The sequence below is a fragment of the Thalia democratica genome, chromosome 1 (assembly GCF_965202585.1).
Source record: "Thalia democratica chromosome 1, ktThaDemo2.hap1.1, whole genome shotgun sequence".
NCBI lineage: Eukaryota > Metazoa > Chordata > Thaliacea > Salpida > Salpidae > Thalia > Thalia democratica.
The window spans coordinates 63,705,467-63,724,392 of record NC_139165.1 but is presented as its reverse complement, the minus strand read 5'-3'; the positions used below and the strand labels follow the sequence as shown (position 1 = coordinate 63,724,392).

At 25.2% G+C, this 18,926-nt stretch overlaps 1 protein-coding gene across 5 annotated transcripts; it reads right to left on the bottom strand.

Moving 5' to 3' along the window:
* Nucleotides 1-1,563: 1,563 nt before the first annotated feature.
* LOC145829653 (uncharacterized) lies at nt 1,564-18,926 on the bottom strand. Of its 5 annotated transcripts, XM_082937516.1 has the most exons (13): nt 18,881-18,926; nt 18,462-18,549; nt 16,616-16,765; nt 14,289-14,510; nt 12,396-12,555; nt 12,000-12,081; nt 11,300-11,392; nt 10,662-10,795; nt 10,405-10,517; nt 9,360-9,719; nt 8,616-8,749; nt 3,680-3,849; nt 1,564-1,940 (listed from the first exon to the last, which is right to left on the bottom strand). In XM_082937516.1, exons 2-13 carry the CDS (start codon nt 18,523-18,525, stop codon nt 1,868-1,870), a joined length of 1,755 nt encoding a protein of 584 aa, XP_082793642.1. In that variant the 5' UTR covers nt 18,526-18,549; nt 18,881-18,926; the 3' UTR covers nt 1,564-1,867. The 5 variants fall into 5 exon arrangements, with proteins under 5 accessions (XP_082793642.1, XP_082793635.1, XP_082793650.1 ...); XM_082937509.1 differs by lacking the exon at nt 18,881-18,926 and having other exon boundaries at nt 18,462-18,619; XM_082937524.1 differs by lacking the exon at nt 18,881-18,926 and having other exon boundaries at nt 8,616-8,746; nt 18,462-18,619.

Below are 18,926 nucleotides of genomic sequence, written 5' to 3'. Positions count from 1 at the left end.
TATTTTTTTTCTTTTTTAAATTTAAATAAGACAAATTAAAGTTTAAAATATAACGAATAATTCGCCATCATTTTACTCAAAAAAAAATCTAGTAGTTATCTGTTTAATTTTTTAAATCCCAGGATGCTTTAATTTTTTACTGCTTAACTTTGTTTTTACTTGGTATGCCTTAAAACATTTATTAGTTTTAAATACGTAGTTTTAACTCTTCCGAATTTCATAGCTATCAGTGATAACTAATTTTAAGTTCAGACTTATAATGAGGTTTAAAAAAACCTGAGCAAGAATAAACTTTTTTTTGAAAATTAATATGTTTGTTACCATTTAAAATAAAACGATAACAACTATAAAAGTATTTTTAAGTATTTTTGGAACACTCTCATTTGTAATACTTTTTAGAAATTAATGATGAAAATTAGGTACAATCTAACCTTAAAAATTTGATTTTTCCACAGTTAAATTACACAAACAACTGTTTAATTAAATCTTGTTGGTTGTGCTTTAAACCTTTAGATAATTAAACAGTTAAACTAGTTCATATAACTCACTTGGTACTTAAACCAAACTTTTTAAGCGCTTTGTTTTTATTTTTTAAAAAATCTTTAAAAAGTTGGTAAAACGCACATGTTATTGTAAATAATTTGATCACTGACATTCATAATAATTTTTTCGATCGATAAAAACATAAAACATCTTTTATTTGCTAGTTTAAAATTTCGAGGGATCACAATAGGTGAGCAATCTTCTTTAAAAGTTGGTAGCCACGAACCCACCTTAAATTTAATGTGCTTCAATACAAAAAAACATTTAGTTTTTCACTTATTTCCTTCATTAATATAGTAAAACTGCAAAGGTTATAGTATTTTTTGGAAAATTACGTAATATACATATATATATATATATATATATATATATAAAATTAGAATTAAGTTATTTAACTTAATAAATAAAATTTTTCACACTGAGCCCACCTTGAGGGCTTTATTAATAAAAAGGTTTATTTAAAGATGCAAAACGAAAAGAACTCGAGTTTCGTGATTACTCACTCATCAGCTTCAAAACAAGTTTAAAATAAATTTACACACAAGCCGTTTTGATAGTTTCAAAATTACGTCATAATCTATTTATGCAAAAAAATTTTTACCTTCATTAGTGATTTTGTTTTGTGCTTTATTTTAAACTTGTTTTGAAGCTGATGAGTGAGTAATCACGAAACTCGAGTTCTTTGAGTTTTGCATCTTTAAATAAACCTTATATATATATATATAAACTTTTAGTAGGCTTTAAGTTTTTAGAGAGTTTTAGCCAACGTACTCTCTAAAATTACCCAATAGAACTTACATTTTTCAAGTTTCATTGATAAATTTCGGTCAGAAAATTTTTGTTATCATTATCAAAACTTTATATTTAGCATCTAACAAACATTTACAAGCTGTTAGCTTACAAATCATTTTAAGAAGGGTTTATTTTGTCTTTTTTTATATAAAAGTTCATATAACAAAAATATGTTAAGAAGCTACTACTTAAAGTGTGACAACTTATGTTTTTTAAACTTGATTCTACTTGTTTAAAAAATTTATTGGTATAATATTGGGCTAGAATGAAAAATATTTTTGAAAAGAAACTCAATCATTGATTTTTTACAAAATTTTAATCCTTATGTCAAGCAAAGCGCGATTCTGACCCACTGCGAGTAAGTGGTATATTTAATCACAATCTAATTACATTATAACTAATAAAACAAACTTTAAATCTAATGAATAGATACATTTTTACCTAGATAATCAAAAGCTAAATTCAAGCAAAAAGGCTGTTTGTATATCAAAAAAAGAGAAGAAACAGTATTATAAAACAGTAAAATTTCTAGTTATTTTCGCTTGATCTTTTTTTTCCACCCATCTCCGACTGGCATAAAATTAGGATTACTGTGTGCTGCGCCCCTGAAAATAAATAATTTCACTTTAAAACTGAAAAAATATAATTAAAAAAAAAAACAACCAAACTTTGTTATCTATTTAGTTCTTGTAAAAAAATTAATATACGTATATAAAATTAAAATTGTAACATATTATAAATATTTACATTGCTGTACTAAAACGAAATAAAATTAGTGTGTAAAATTATTTTACCAAAACAAAATAAGTTCTAAAAAGCTCAGGTTGCTCAAAAACTTAGAAATAACTTATAGTTACAATTAGACAAAAGTGTAGCTTTTTTGGAAACTTATCAACTTTTAATTTTCACAACCAATTTAAGGTAATTACAAAAAGCTATTTAACAGATTTATATTTGAATCATAAATCCTACTTTATATTAAAACGCAATACATGTCTAAATTTGTCTAAAAACTCAATTTTGCATGATACCTATCTCTTTTATTGTTAATACAAAACAAAAATCAAGCAAAGAAATGCTTTATAGCTTATAATTTCCTTAATCATATAAAATCGAACAATGTTCGATAAATTTTTAGTACGAAGCTAACATGAATTTGCAATATTAGATATAAACATTGCATTCTCTATTATAATTAGAATTATATTATTTTCATAATAACTTAAAACATCGATAAAAATTTAATATAACACATCATTCATAAAAATAACAGTACTAATTAAACAAAGCACTTAACAACAATTAAGAAAACCTGGTAGTTAGTAAATCATTTAATTTGGACAACAATCTTGGCAAAAAAAAAGAGTATTGAAAATATAAAATACTCTAACTTAGAGAAACTATCTATAACCGATATTAAAGGTAAGAAATCCTAAAATCTAGTTGTAAAACTGAATATTTAAACTTGATCACTAGAAACTTGAGCGTTTTACCTACACTTATCATTAGCTTTATTAATTAGATATAATACTTAAATTTGGCATTATTTTATAACCTAATTTTCTTAGCCTTATACTATTGCTTTAGTAGATAAACAGTTTTTTTTTTTAATATAGCCAGTAGACTATATTTACGAATACAAAACTAAAAACAAACTTTAACAAATCTAAAGTAGTTTTTTACATGTAAGATACAGATTTTTATCAAAAAAAATCTAACAATAAATAACTTATTATGATATTATGTATAATAAATCTTACTTGCCTGATTATAAATACATTTTATAATTAACCAGCAATAAAAAACCACGTTTATACAAGCGTAAAAGCAATATGCGTGAGACTATAAACAGTTTTTTATTATATTGTTTTTTACTGTCATTACTTAATTGTTTACTATCTTAACTAAAATAACATTATATGTTTTGGTTTTAAGAAAAGAAATAGAGATCTCAACTACTAGAGGAGAAATAATGAATTTATTCTTTCAAAAATTTATTTTGCAAACTAAGTTTCGGTCAAAGACCTCGACAGTGCTTAAATAAATCTTATTTAAATTGAATATTCTATTTGAATAAGATTTATTTAAGCACTGACGAGGTCTTTGACCAAACTTAGTTTGCAAAATAAATTTTTGAAAGAATAAATTCATTAACTAAAATAACTGAAACTTTAACAAAATTTGTTAATGAGGATCTAAAGACTGTTGGTTCAACACACATTTAACTCCCATAAACTTGAACTATCATTTATCTATGGCAGGGGTCGGTAAGTCTAAAAACTTGAGTGTGGCCCACAGGCTGCAGTTTGCTGACGCCTGATGGCTTATAAAGCATGAAACTAACGATATGATCTGGTCTCTTTTCCACTTTTCAACGGAACATTCTTCTTCACTCGACTCAGCTTCCCACTTCTTTTCTTCCTCCTTCAACTTATTCATTTCCGAAGCCCACTTATTTATTAGAAGTCCAACTTTTTTGTGTGGCTTCTTGATTGAATTTTTTTGCTTTTTTTGCTGTTTGTTTTTTTTATTAAATAGCAAACTAAATCAAAAAAGTTTATAAAAAATATTAGTAAATAAAACAACTGTACGACTTGCTTTCAGAAGAACGTTTAACTTCAAAAAAAATTAATCTCACAAAGAGTGTTAAAATGAAAACCATTGCGAGTGAAAAGTTAGCATTGTTTTGTAATTAAATTTAAAATTTTGTTACGTTTTTATTTATAAAACATTAGTAGCTTCTTTTTTTTTTTTTTTTGCAATATTACAATACATTTAAATTGACTTATTAATGGTCAAAAATTAAGATAACTGATAACAAACTATACTATGAAAAATATTTTGAAAAACTGACACTTTTGATTAAAAAGTGTAATGAAATCAACGTTTCATTTTATAATTTTAAAGCGTGTGAATAAATATGGGTTTTTTTGTAAAAATAAAAACATTCTCTAAGGTTTTTTTTAGCTTTTTTCCTAATTTCCAAAACTAAATTGTTTATTCGAAGGAGTTAATTTCGTCCAATGAATACGCAAAAAAAAACGAAATTTTCTTTGCTTTTAATATAAAATAGACAACATTTGGAAGTTTTTGGGCATTTGGCAGTAATTGGTGAAGGAGATGTTCTTTAGCATGTTTTATTACAAACACTTTAGATTTAAGATGCTTCTTTGACTTATGCTCTAAGATACTTATTAATATTCTTTGATCATTTGTGTTCAACTGTAGTTTTAGTATAGTGTGATCATCACACTGTGATGTAGTTATCATTTATCCTTGTGCTTTATAATTCATGTAAATAAAAGATTAGTATCCATTCGATTTAGTATATCAATCTTAAATGTCTTCTACTATACCCTTTCTATTCCCTATTAACCATAAACACCCCTGTTTATTGAGATAAAAGTTTATGTTGCTTACCCTATTTCAAATACATTATTAATGCCACAACTGAGTATTATTTTGAAAACTGTTTATTACAAATTTTATTTTTTCCTTAATTCATATAACTTAAAATTTTATTTTATTATAATTAGTGATCTACCGGATCCGGTCGGAGCCTAGCGGATATTTGGCCGTATCCGGATCCAGTTAGTTTGGAAAGAGTTTGTTTTCCGCAATTAGCCTCTTTCAGTTATATATACTTAGATTATTGTGTTTTGAATATTTAATAAATATAAAATTAGTCAAGCGAAAAAGACTAATTAAAATTTAGTTAATTTAATCACTTGTTGTAAACGTACAGGTACATACATCCATTTAAAGTAAAAATAGTTATTTGTTAATCTAAAGTTTCTTGCAGATTAGATTCTTCTACTGACTTTATTATTTAGTTCTATTTATAAAGTTAAAACTTTTTTTTTAAATATAAAACATATATTTTTATTTTAATGTATAACTTAATGAACTTCTCAAACCTTTATCATAGTAATGCTTGCTGTAAAGTGTAACCCGGCATGCAGAAGTATTAAAAAAGTTCTTAATTACAAAAATAATAGTTCACCAGGTCAATGCAGTTCTACAACCTTAACAACTTTGGCAGAAAATATATAAGAGGCTTTCGAAAGAAGTTTTTATACTACTGTTAACAGCACACGAAAAAACCTTCATGATAACGACTTGTTTTAACTCACAACAGCCGTAGATCAACGGTATATACTTGAGTTTTTCCCTGCTAATCTCAAACAGAAGGTTGTAAGGCTACTGAAATCAGAAGTAAAAAATCATAGTTGTCGTGAGACTGGTCAAAGTGGTCAAGTTCCTCTAGTACCGCCTAATAAACATAAAGCTCAACTACCTAAAAATGTTGTTCTCAAAAAAATTTTGTCGTTCTAATCTACATTTAATTCAGAAAAAACGCAAACACTCACGAAAATGAGCAACAAGATCCAGATGATCAAGAGATTAAGACAGAAAATAAGTTTTTTTTGGCTGAATAAAATTTATCTGCTGAAGAAGCTTACGTCTTGTTTTGGTGGGACTCAAACAATAAACAATAACACAAGTTTTGATGGTATCTTTCGGCAAGATGGTATCTTTCGGCTCCACCATCTTCTGTTTATTCTGAAAGGTTATTTTCAGAAGCTTTTAACTTGTATGAGCAAAATCGATTGCTTCCGAAAACCGGCGAAATTATTTAATTTCTTCATCAAAACTTGAAAACTCAAGAATAAGGTTACTTTGTAGCTTAATGGCGTTGATGCGAGGAAACTTTAATTACTAAATTACTTACTTATATAAATGTTGCTAAAGAAGTTATTGTTCATCTTATAGTAGGAACTTTTGTGAATAAAAGTATAATGTAAAGCTTATCATAATAAAAATATAAAGTTCATTACTTTTTAAAGCATTGTAACATTTAATTTATTTTTCAACTATCTTAATTTTACGTCATACAAGGTACTAAACTTAAGTTTAGTAGCTTGAAATTTAACAATTTAATTGAGATTTCGTATAGGTAGATTTTTTGTTTTTTATTTACAACGTTTTTTCTCCTAGTGGTCATATAAAATTTTTAGACAATAACATTGTGTTTTTTTTTAACAAAATATTTGTGTTCAACAGTTTTAAATAGTTAATGGTATTATAATAAATAAATTTTACAAGTGTTTTCTCTATTTGACCAACATAAAACTTAAAACAATTAATATCCAGATCCGGCGGATATTAGTTTGAAAAAATAGATCTGATTCCAGCCGGATCTCAAATTTAAAAAAGATCAGGTTCCGGTTGTATCCTAAATAATGGATTCGGTAGATCACAAATTATAATTAAACAAAATTTCAGCAAAATGTTTTGAAATCAACTAAGTTTAAGAAGACACACTACATATTTTCAAAAATAAACCTTAATATTTTGATATTATTGTTCATTATCATTACAATGAATTAATTTATAACAACTTTAATTATGAATGTAAGACTTTACACAGGGTTCGTGCGCAATTTTTTTTTCATTTAGCCTGACTGAGACCAATTTAGCCTGACATTTTGTCAAAGTAAGAAAAATCCCCTTTAGAAGTCATTTTAGGTATTGGGGTTCTTGATTAGTATTATTGTAGACTTTTCTACGACTTCAACCAGCTTTATCTGAACAATATTTTGAGCTTTAAAAATCTGCAAAAAACAACTCATAGCTTAGTTACAACTCAATAAAATAAGACTAAATTGTGAAAAAGATGATTGACCACCACCCTATGCCCTTAACATAACAAATTCAGTGATAAGTTTTAAAATAAGTGTTTTATCTAATCTATTACTAGTGGAAAAATTTAATATATATTACTAAACGCAATTGTTTAAACGCAATTGTTCAAGTATTTTTTAGCACTAAGTAAAAACATTATAACCAGAAGATTTATAATAAAACGACGTGCATTGTCGTGTTTTATTAAAATTTAAAATGAAACGCTTCTTACACAAGTATTAAAATAAGTAAAAGGTGTTTATTATAGTATTTTGACTAATTCTTAAAATTGATACATAGTTATAAATTGTAAAATCTAAATAAATACAGTGATGTTGATGTCATATCAGATTTAAAAAGCTTACACTAAAATTTAAAAAAAAACTTTTAATGTTTTGTTCTTGTAAAGAAAAATGAATTGTACCTAAAATTTGTACTCCCACAAAATTTATATCTCAAAGCTAAGTTTTAGTGTTGTGAATATCTCTAATAACTTTAAACAAAGAGTAAATATATGAATAAACTGCTAAGAGTTTTAATCTAAAAAGTATTTGGTATAAAGCCTTTAAACTAGAAATTAAAACAGTTCAACCAACTAAGCTCTGAAAAACATAGCTGATGTAAACAAATTCAAACAAACAGCTAAGTTGTTGAACTAAACTGTAATGTTTAAACTGTATTTGTTTTATGAATTTTCATAATTATGACGTAAATAATCTACTCAAAACAAAAAAATAAAGATTCTTAAAAATTTTTTAGAGATTCAACAAAAGAAGTTATACATTTATTTTTACAAATACTGACTGATTTTGTCTTTACTAGATCTTTATTTAGAAATAAATTCACATTTCAATTTGATCTTAAAAAGATTTCTCAATTTTTTAAATCAAAAATTTTCAAGCATTTGAACTGAGAAAAACTGAGATTCTCAAACTTATAAATAAAAAAACTGATTTAGCCTGACGTTTTTCAACTTTTTTCAAAAAAACTGATTAAGCCTGACTTAGCCTGATTTAGCCTGACGCGCACGAACCCTGTTTACAGTATTGAAAAATTATAAAATAACGGATTACATAAAATAGTTTTACAATAATATATTAAATATACAATTTAGTTTTATACGGTTTTAATGCAGACAAAAATAATAAACCATCAAAATATGATTTGTCTTAATAAAAATATGAACAAAGATTTTTAAGAATACTAAATTAAAGAACAACTATACTAATGTTTTACAATCTAAAGCATTAAAATGCAGTAATATATTAAGTCTTTTTTAACTTAACAACTTGCTAGAATTAATTACAAAAAAAGTCTAATAAAAATAATATAAGAACTCAATTTAATCTCAAAGAATATATTTTTAAGTATTTATTAAACTTGTTTATAATGTCATAGAAATAAAATTACACAGTAATCACCATGAAACATTTTAGAACAGCGTTATGTATCATGATTATTGTCAGTACATTACTATCTTAAAATTTATAGATAGACTTTTCTAAACGACTTTAGAATACCGATTACTATACTTATCAAATGTTAAAAAACATTTAGATTAGGTTGAATACAAAGAATTACAGAATTTGAAATACCTTTTTAGCCGTTTTAGCAAGCTTATTTTTGACAGCATGTGGAGGTTCGTTGGAGCCAGACCTTTTTATTGCTGACTTCGATATCAGTTTGGCATCCGATGAGTAATTTACTGGACCTCGCTCCAAAGGAACTGCTTTAATTGTAACACATTTTTACTAAATTAACTCAAGTCAACAAAAAATTGTTATTTGCATTAAGAACCATATATTGCAACAACACAAAATAGTTGCAGTTTTTTTGAAATTTTAAACAGATATTGCTTTTCTGGAAATTAAGCTTTTAACACAATATCACTTTATCTGTTACACTTTTTCAGATAATATTTTGATGCATATAACTTAGACAAAGTAAAATAAATTGATAAATAATAAGGCTAATTGTAATATCAAACATACTATCATGCAGTACTCCTTACAAATACTAAATTTTTTAAATCTGTTTATTTGATTTTTGAATAAATTTTATAAAAGTTGAACTTTTTTATTTGCATTTCTACAAATATACAACAGTACACAAAAGTAAACAACTATAATAGTTTTATATTGAAAAAACAATTTAAAATACTATAAACTAAATTTCGTAATATTCATAGATGATGCCTTTATGTTAGTTTTAAGAATTCTAGCCTTAAAAAATATTTTAAAACTATTAAAAAACAAAAGTACAATTTTTATTAATAATAAAAAGTTATTAAGTTTTGTAGTTGTATTAAAAAACTTTAAGTTTCAATAATTTTAACATACTTCTACCTTGATGAACTTCTGTTTTTGGTTTTTCAACTTCTTTGACTACCCCTTCAAATGTATTTGTTGAAAAAAGTTTATCTTGCTCATTTAGCGACACTCCTTTTTTATTTGCTGACAAAGATTGTTCACTTGGCAAAGGGGGTTGTTCTGTGTCCATGGGAGGCAAAGGGGGTTGTTCTGTATCCGAGGGAGGCAAAGGAGGTTGTTCTGTGTCTGAAGGGGGTAAAGGGGGTTTTACAGTGTCCGAAGGGGGCAAAGGAGGTTTTTCTGATGATGGTAGTGGTGGCTGTTCTTCTCCTGGAGGTAAAGGAACTTCAGGTTCATAAGATGCAGAATAATGCGGATACATTGATGAAGCTATAACATGCGGGAATTTTTTTCATATGAGATTAATGCTTAAAAAAACTATTTAATAACAATTAAAGACACTTGTATCCAGGATTGCCAAATATTTTTGGCAAATTTTCTCTAGGTTTTCAAAATTAAACGTTTTAGTATCTATTTTTAGTTTAAATTAAGTTTAAGGTAAAAATCTGTGTTAAATAGTATAATGACATTAAATAGATATCTTAAAGCTTTTTGAAAATTGTGTTTTAATAAAAAAATATTGTGATGATGACAAAAACATTTTATTTATACAATAGATTTTTTGTGTCAATTCGAAATTTTATACTTAACATGTAAAAGTTGTTTGAAATTCCAGGTTTTTCTACGTATTTTAATGACTTTTGTTCAAAATTCCAGGTTTTTCTCAAAATTTCTCAAATTCCGGTTTTTCCAGGATTCCAGGTTTTTTGGCAACCCCGTGTATGAAACATGAGTTAGATAGAAAAAATTTATTGTGTTTGTTTGTAAGCTTTAAAACTTAACTACTTTTAAATTTATAATATCTTTTACGTGAAAAAAATTAGTTAGAGTAAAGTTTAAAAAACCTGAAATCTGTTGGTAACGTTTTCGGAATTTTGAAACTTTTCATTATAAAAATCATTTTTGATAATAATGTAATATAGTTATATGTATTCTATGTATCTAAAAAACTAACAATTCATGCCGTATGCACTTGGAAAACTATGGGATCCATCAAAGTTGGGAGGATACATCCAATACGAATCATTTTCATTCATATTGTTTGTGTAATAATAACGTCGTTGCTCTCTATTAAAAATATTTATTATTAATAACTCAAATAATATTCTCATTATAAATAAGCTTTACTAAAACAGATTAGTTCCAAAATTCACAAATCAAATTAATTTGTTTTCCAATCGGTTTATATTTAGTTTATGAATAAAGCAATACCTATTCCAATTGCAAGTGTAACCAACTGGAGCCGCTTTTTTCTCAAACTCTTTAATAGTTTTTAGATCTTCTAGAACTTTTTTATGAAAATAATCGTCTTGAAGCTCACCAAGCTTCCAATCTTCAAACCTAGCCTGTCAAAAGCTTCATTTTAATACCTTTTTTTAGCAAAGAATTTCACATCTATCATAATTACATTTATATAAGTAATATTAAAACTCAAACAAACTAATCAGGCATTTTCCTTGTCAAAAGATCAACGTCCGCTGCCAAACTGAGTAAAGTTTGATGTAGTTGCCTTCTTCTTTAATTTGATGTTTTAGTAGATGGTGCAGACAAGCTACTAAATAAAAAAGCTGTGCTTCTACACAACAAAATTCTTACTAGTATACCTCCTCTTTATAAAAACTAGGTCTTGAACTTTTAGAAAAACTTTCACATTAATTATTTTCAGTATTGAAATACTTAAACATTTTATTTACAAAAGTTTAGCAGAAACATTAGTTTGCAATGACAGTCAGCTCGTTTAGATTATTAAATTATGTTTCAAGCTGTAGGATCAAAGTTAATAAGATATAAACTACAGTAGATAAAGATTAAATGTATTCTACAAGCTTTCTTTATTTTTTTAACCTTACCTGCATCTGAATATAAGTGTATTGTATAGGGTGTAAACCAGATTCAAAAATTTGACACTTTTCACAATTGGATTCATACAATTCACGTAATTCCTAAGAAAAAACATTTTAATTTATATTTATAATACTAATAAAAAAAAATTCCTTACAGGCAGTAATATTTTCATAAGGCTCTTTTTTTAAGCTATTCAAATTCTACAACAAGTAAGAAAACAAAATATTCAAATTATAATAACAGTCGTATGCATCATAACTACTCGTTTTAAATAAAACTTAAAAGAAAAGTAGAGTCAAGTAAAATCTAGTGATAAAATAGGTAAAAAGTAAAAAAAATAATTCTTCTTCAATTTAGTTTTTACATTTTTTATTTCTATTTATTTAGGAAAAAAATAGCATGGTATTTGTGCTACCAATCGATAAATTTAAAATGTTTTGATAAAAGTATTATCAAAAATTTTAGTTGGTAAAGTTCTGTATAAGATAAAAATATTTATGAAATCTATATAGTTGCACATTTATAGACTTGTTCTCAGGTATACTGCAATATTTGTAAAAACCATTTAAAATAAGTATAAATATAATTCATTTAATCAAAAGTTATTTTTACATTCTTAAAATATTTTAATTATAATAAATTGTTTTCATTATAAATTTCTGATATTCTTTCGAAAAAATTTTGTATAAATTTTAAAAAACTTACGTGTCTTGTTATTTTTGTTAGTTTAGCTTCAGCCTTTGGAGTTTTCACAATAGGCTCGATTTCGGACTTTAATTCTTTTTCACTGATAAAAGATATTTGTTAGAAATAAACATTTTAAAGCAAATCTAGATGTTTAATATTTTAAATTTCAGAAGTCAATATCTATTAGTTTAAAAATCTAAAACTATACACGAAAAAGTATTTTACTAAATTAAAATACGTTTTTTTATCAAGTTAAAAAAATATACAATAAGCATAAATTAATCAATACATTTAAGAAGACAACATTTTTAAGTTATTTTACTATTATTCAATACACTTTTTTTTAATATAACGTTTTTCACCAAGATGAATTAGATTTAGTGAAATATTTATTCATAAATGCTAAATGTTTACCTTTCACCAGTTTGACTATCACTGTAACATTTTTCATCATCATCACCAGATACTGAAGGTGTTTTATTTTCTAATATTTCGTTGTTTTTATCTGAACTTATTTGATTTTTTTGTATTTCTTCAGAACCATTGTCAATGTACAAAATTTCTTCCACTTCATCTATTATATATTTAAAATGACTTATAATACAATTTTTAAGTTAATTTTATACATGGCAAGGTTACTTACCACTGGTGACCTACAACTGATGACATACTAATGTGCTTAAAATATTAAATGAAAGCCCTTTATTTTATTTCATTTACTACAACCTCAAAAAAAATACAAATAGTTTTATTTTGTACTTGTTGTGCTTATTAACTGTATAAAAAAATATCATTAACATTCCTTATAACATAATATACATTTAGGATTTCTAAAAAACTAAGGGTATAGTAATGTTTAACATTTATTTTTACAAAAACTAACAATAGACCTTATATGGAAGCTATAACTATATGCTATAAGAAACTTATCACAAAATAAAAAAATATTTATTGAATTTTGAGTTATTGTCAGTTGTGTAAAAAGTTTTTGATACAAACGAATGAAGAAAAAAATTTCATCGCTAATTTTTTAAGAATTTTCAAAAATTCACTAAAAATCTATCTTCTCCTTCATTTTTTGGTTAATAAACCTCAAAACTTTAGGAATTGTTCCTTGTATTAATTTAAAAAATGCTATTGTAAGAACTTTTAAAATATTAAAATTTAATAACTTTATGACCAAAATATAAAAAATAACCAATTTTTTTTTTTTTTTCTAATTATCTACATGTGCCCAGGACAGATATGAGTGTTATATACTATATAAAAATTGTCTATTTATCATCTTAAAAGACATTTTGCTACAAACAGGGTTGGCATAGGTTTTTAACTTTTTTAGAGATTTTCGAAATTTATTCCAGGTTTTTCCAAGTACAAGTTTTGTTGTCTGTTTTTAGTATAAAGTTTAACTCAAACTAAAACACTCTTTTAAATAGAATAAAATATTAAAATACTCTGTAATGATTCTTTATTAAGTTTTATAAGAAACCAAGTTCTTAATTTTACAAAAAGAACTATTTTTTATCAAAAATTTTTCGTATTTAATCTTAATGTCGTTATTTTACATGTGAAAGTTTACTTAAGATCAAGGTTTTTTTCAAGTTTTTTAATTATATTAACTTTTTTTATACCTATCAAAAAAAAATTTAATGACACAAAGTTGCCCAAACCAATAAAATTCCTAGGTAATTAAGAAACCATCAAGACAGGGCTGCCACTCTTAAAGTCGAAAAAACTGTTTTGGGTGAACTTAAACAATCCTAAGTCGTTCTGAGTTTTTTAAAACCTTTAAAAAAATAACTTTTCAAAAAAAAATTCTTCCACAATACTGGTTATAAAATTAAAAAACATCTCAACTAAATCAACTGAAATGTCATTCAAATATAGAAATAAACTGTCCTGAGTCATCCTGAATTTTTTTTAACTAGCCCAAGTTATCTTAATCATCCTAAGATTTTCAAAATTTTTAAACAATCCTTAGTTATTCTGAGTGTGGTTACAGGGTTGTAAAAGTTTATTAAACTTTTTTCAAGGTTTTTTGAATTTTTATCCAGGATTTTCAAAGAATAAGTATTTTGGTAACCATGCAGTTAAAAACAAAACCCATTTAGTGTACATCGAAAGTACAGTCTATTGGTACAAAAATTAACCTTATGTTATAACAAACATACATTATAAAAAAACAACAATAATTAAAGGATATTATTATAAATTTAGAAAATTTTTGCATTATAATAATACAAATATTTTAGAAATTCACATGTTAAACTTAAATAAATTAATTACTTAATTACTTATTTTTCAAACCTGATATATCAGATAATGGAGAAGTGTCTGCTTTTGATTTACTTTCAGATAAGCAACTTGTTGTTTCATCTGATATTTTTTCTGTTTTTTCTGTTATTTGATCTGCTAGTTTTGCTCCTTCGGGAAGAACCCAAACAGACTTATTTGTTTTAGGGTTGTAATAATATATATGCTTTGTATTTTCATCATAAGACTGATACCAAATTTCTTCAGTTGGAGCAACTAAGTAAAATAAGTTTTTTTTAGATTAAAACTTTTTTTAAATACTAATCTTTTTAGGCTTAACCAAAATTGACAGTAAACAATATAAATAAACTAATTTACTGTATTTTTGTTTTTTGGCACAGTTATTAAAATAAAACATGATTTATGCTTAGTAGAAGTGTCCTTGTTTTCTATTCTAGACAAGACATTAAACTGTATCTGTGGTGTATAACTACAGCCAAAAGGTTTTTTTGTACAATAGGTTGTTGGATCAAACTATTTGAGCCCTTTTTTTGTAATTCATTAAACAATTTATTATGATTTATTTTTGTGCGCATAGTAGGGTGCCCTGACATTGGAATTAAGTTTGGTTTTTTTTTTCAACATGGCAAACCATATAAAAAACAAAACAAAAAAAATAGCTTCTTGAATGTTTGTCAATTTTACTAACTGACATTTGAAAGTTTTGCTTTAATTGGTTTTTAATTAGGGGAGGTTATGTTTTCACAAGTTAGTTTTAATTTATAAAATTTTATCCAAGCTATAAGTTACTTTTAACAGCTATTTCAAGTTAAGCTTTTTTAGATATGAACAATCAAAGTTGAAAAATTTGTTTGATTTTTTATGGAATAAAAAAACTAAAACGCTAAATAGCATATTTTATTTAAAATTTATATACTAGGTGATATACAAAAGAACATTTTTTGTAAAGTGATGAATTGTTAAGTCCTTGTATGCAAGTGCATTTTAATTGGATGAATACTTGAAAGTGTGTTGATTCGTTAACCTACAGAAACATATGTTGGTACAACAAATGACGATTACTGTATAATTTGTCTTTGTTTATATTCTAGTGAAGTTACTTCACTAGGATTTTTTATTAGCAAACAATTAAACCTATATTTTTGAACAGTTATACTTAATTAAACAAAATTACTTTAAATAAATCAATAAAAATGAATTTACGAAAAAATATCAATGATAAAATGAAAGAAAAGCAGTAAAGTTTTTTCAGTTAGTAAGTGCAAGTTAAATATACTGCAGCAAAGTTGTTTTTAGTGAAACAAATTTAGTTCAAGTTATTAAATTTTGTCCATTACTTTTATAAATATACTTTTTTTTTGAATAAAATTATCTTTTATAAGTGCTTTCAATCTATAACAAACTAAATAATTTTAGTTTGAGTTTGTTTTAGAATTGTTGATATAACTTTCTAAGCTTTTGGTAACTTTTTGTTCTTAAAGAATTTTATCCAGAATACATACCAACATTTGTATGGTAAGTCACAAGGTCCAGTTTATTAAAATATAACTAGTTGTAGAATGCCAACTTTAGCTTTGTTATGGATCAAATAGGAAAAAAAATAATAGCTAAAAAAAGGAACAGATTCAACGATAATTGGAAATTTTAAGCTATTTTAACTGTTTATAAGAAAGTGATCTAGGTGTAAGAAAAGGCCTCTCATTCTTTGAGTTACAAACCACTAAAGTGAACGATAACATCTAAAGTACACACTGTAAAAACAAAGTTATCAAAAATAAATATTAAACCATAAGTTATATAAAGTATTTAAGATGATGCAACCCTAAATCATTAAAAATTTAACAGGTCCTGAGTCAGCTCAAGTATTTTAAAATAACTTTTCAAAATTCATACTAGCCTGATTGACCTGGATTAGCTAGAGATTTACAAAAAACTTTAGCTAGCCTAGGTAGCCTGAGTAAGTAGAAAAAAAGGAAAAAAAGATACAAGTAATAAAATTTTGCCTAATATTTTAAATCAACAGTGAGAAATAACAAAAACTAAATGGTAAAACATAATTTAATTGATGATAACAAATATTTAAAACTAAACTAATTTAACCTTATATTATTTATTAACAAAAAATGTCCTGAATTCTTTAAAATCTCTTACCTAGCTTGAGATTATCAAAAAAATCAAACCACCCAGTCTTAATCTTTCAAAAACCTCATAAAACTTTTTTCACTTTTTTGGCACACAAAAACTGGAAACTATATAAAAAGACTGACTCAATATTTTATAAATATAAGTTTTGATTTTCAAATAGTTTTAGATTTTTTGTAAATAGATCAAATTTACATAAGACTTAAATGTAATTCTACCTGACTCTTTATTAATTTCTTCATTGTTGGTGTTATCAGTTTGTTCTATTTCTTTCATAAAATTAACATATGCCTGGTCTTCTGTTTCACTTAGTTCATCGTCACTTTTGTAGTTATCAACTAATGATCCTAACACTGAAGATTTGGTTTCTAAAAATAGGATTTAAATTATTTTTGTTCACAGCAACAAAAGATGCACAGTAATATGGTATCAACTAAGTTGGAAAAGAATTCAATTTTTTGCTACAACTTTTTTCACAACTTGTTTTTACCACATACTTGTACAAAATACTTTAAAATTAACATTTTTTTTTATTATAATATAAAAATATCTTTCATACTAAGCTTTAAATGCTTTCTTAAAACTTTGTTTTATATTCAATAAAAAACAATAAAAATCAAAGTGTCAGTTTTTATTCTTAAAAGTTATTCAATTACAAATTAAGGCCATAAAAGGGTAAATTACTTATTTTAAAATTAGTTTGTTTCATTTTTTAAATTTAACTTAAACTACCAATTATTTTTTACTGTTTCTAAAAATTCTAAGTAACTTTTGAGATATAAGCTATGAAATGTAGAGAGTTCAATAGGTTCTTAATGGGATACAAAAATAAGCTATTTCACCAAAATTGTATTTTTCCCTTTAGTTTTTGAGGAATAGTTTTATAACTTTCTTAATCTAATCTTTAAAAAAACAACAATTTGTAAGAAATAGACTTGATAACTTTTTTATTAATGTTTTTTTGATACAAATAAACAATAGAAAAATTTTATAATTTTGGTCATAAGTTTTTTTTTTCTCAAATATTTGCTTTATACAAGTTGTTTGTAATTTTAAAAACAACATTTTGAAAAATTTGAAGTAAATCACTGTAAAAGTGAGGGTAGAGATTGACTTTCAGTGGTTTTTTGAAAGTTCTGAGAATATCTGCCATGAAAACTTGTAGTTTTGTTCTGTTTTTTTACAAAAGTAGTTAAATCTCAAGAGTTACTTTAAATTTTTTTGTTATAAAAAATGTATCTTATGGTACATACTCTAAGCTTTCAATAAAGGGCGACTGTTAACTTTTGTAAAAAAAGAATTAAGGTTAAAACCTGTCTTAAATAGTATGACAACATTAAAAAGATACTGTAAGGCTACTTAAAATATATTTTAGAACTTAGAAAAATTAATGATACAAAATGAAATTATCTATATGATAGATTTTTTATATCTAATTGAAATTTAATTATTTTACATGTAAAAATAGTTTAAAGTTCCAGGTTTCTCCAGGTTCTTTAGTGATTTTTGTCTAAAATTCTAGGTTTTTTTATTTTTTTTTGCCTAAAATTTCAAATTTTGGGTTTTTTCAGGATTCTAGACTTTTTGGCAACTCTGATATCAAAAATTTTGGCTTGGGTGTTGCTTATATTTTAACAGAATAACATAACACAGCTTTAAATATTATTCTACAACTAAAACCAAAACATTGTTAATAAAGACTTAAACAATACTTTTTTGAAGAAGATTTAGAAGGCCTTGATTAGCCTAATTCTAAAAAGTATAAAAAAGGGTACAGGTATTTTTAATTTTGAAAAGTCTGTAAAAACCAAGAACAAAAAAATTGTAAAATTGATTTTACAGGTACTTTATCTGAATAACATACAACAAATTTCTGTTCTGTAAAAATAGTGATTACAGATAAATAAACTTAAACTTAGCTTTGCAATGTTGTAAATTAAATAAAACCATTAAACATTTAGTCGAAACCTTAGTTGAGTACACAAAAAAAAACCAGAAAATGTTTATCCTTGCAAGGGGTTGAGTTTGAGACTGATGTTTTTTTACCATAAAAAAAAAACTAACCAAATTTGGTTTTAGTTAAAGGCTTCTCAGAATCCAGGTGAAGCTTCTTTTTTCTTATACTCATGATTTAATTCTTGAAAATTTCAACCTGAAAAATAAGCTACAGTAAAATAGCATACTTCTACTTTTTTATTAATTTAAAATTAAAGCACATTAAATATTTGAATGATATCAGGTTTATCTTTAACTTGAACCTTTTTGAATACTCATGGCCAAATTATTCTTAAATTCCCCTACTAGTTCTCAAAAACTTTTTTTTTGTTTTTCAAAAGTCAACCAAAAGTTTCTGATTCTGCATTTGTTGTAGCAACAAATATGATTCTTGCAAGAAGAAAACTTCTTTAAATAAATGACAGATGAAAAAAAAATTAACGAAGTTTTAAATTTTTTGGTAGTATTATTTCAAAGAGGAAACTTACTTTCAATAGTTTATTCAAAATCAAATGCACTTTTGTTTATACTTTC

Coding starts and splice junctions, on each gene's coding strand:
- LOC145829653 (XM_082937516.1), bottom strand. CDS start 18,525: ATGAGTATAAGAAAAAAGAAGCTTCACCTGGATTCTGAGAAGCCTTTA. Junction 10,518..10,661: donor TACACTTGCAATTGGAATAG/GTATTGCTTTAT, acceptor TATTTTTAATAG/AGAGCAACGACGTTATTATT. Junction 1,941..3,679: donor AAAAGAGACCAGATCATATC/GTTAGTTTCATG, acceptor ATTTATTTTCAG/GGGCGCAGCACACAGTAATC.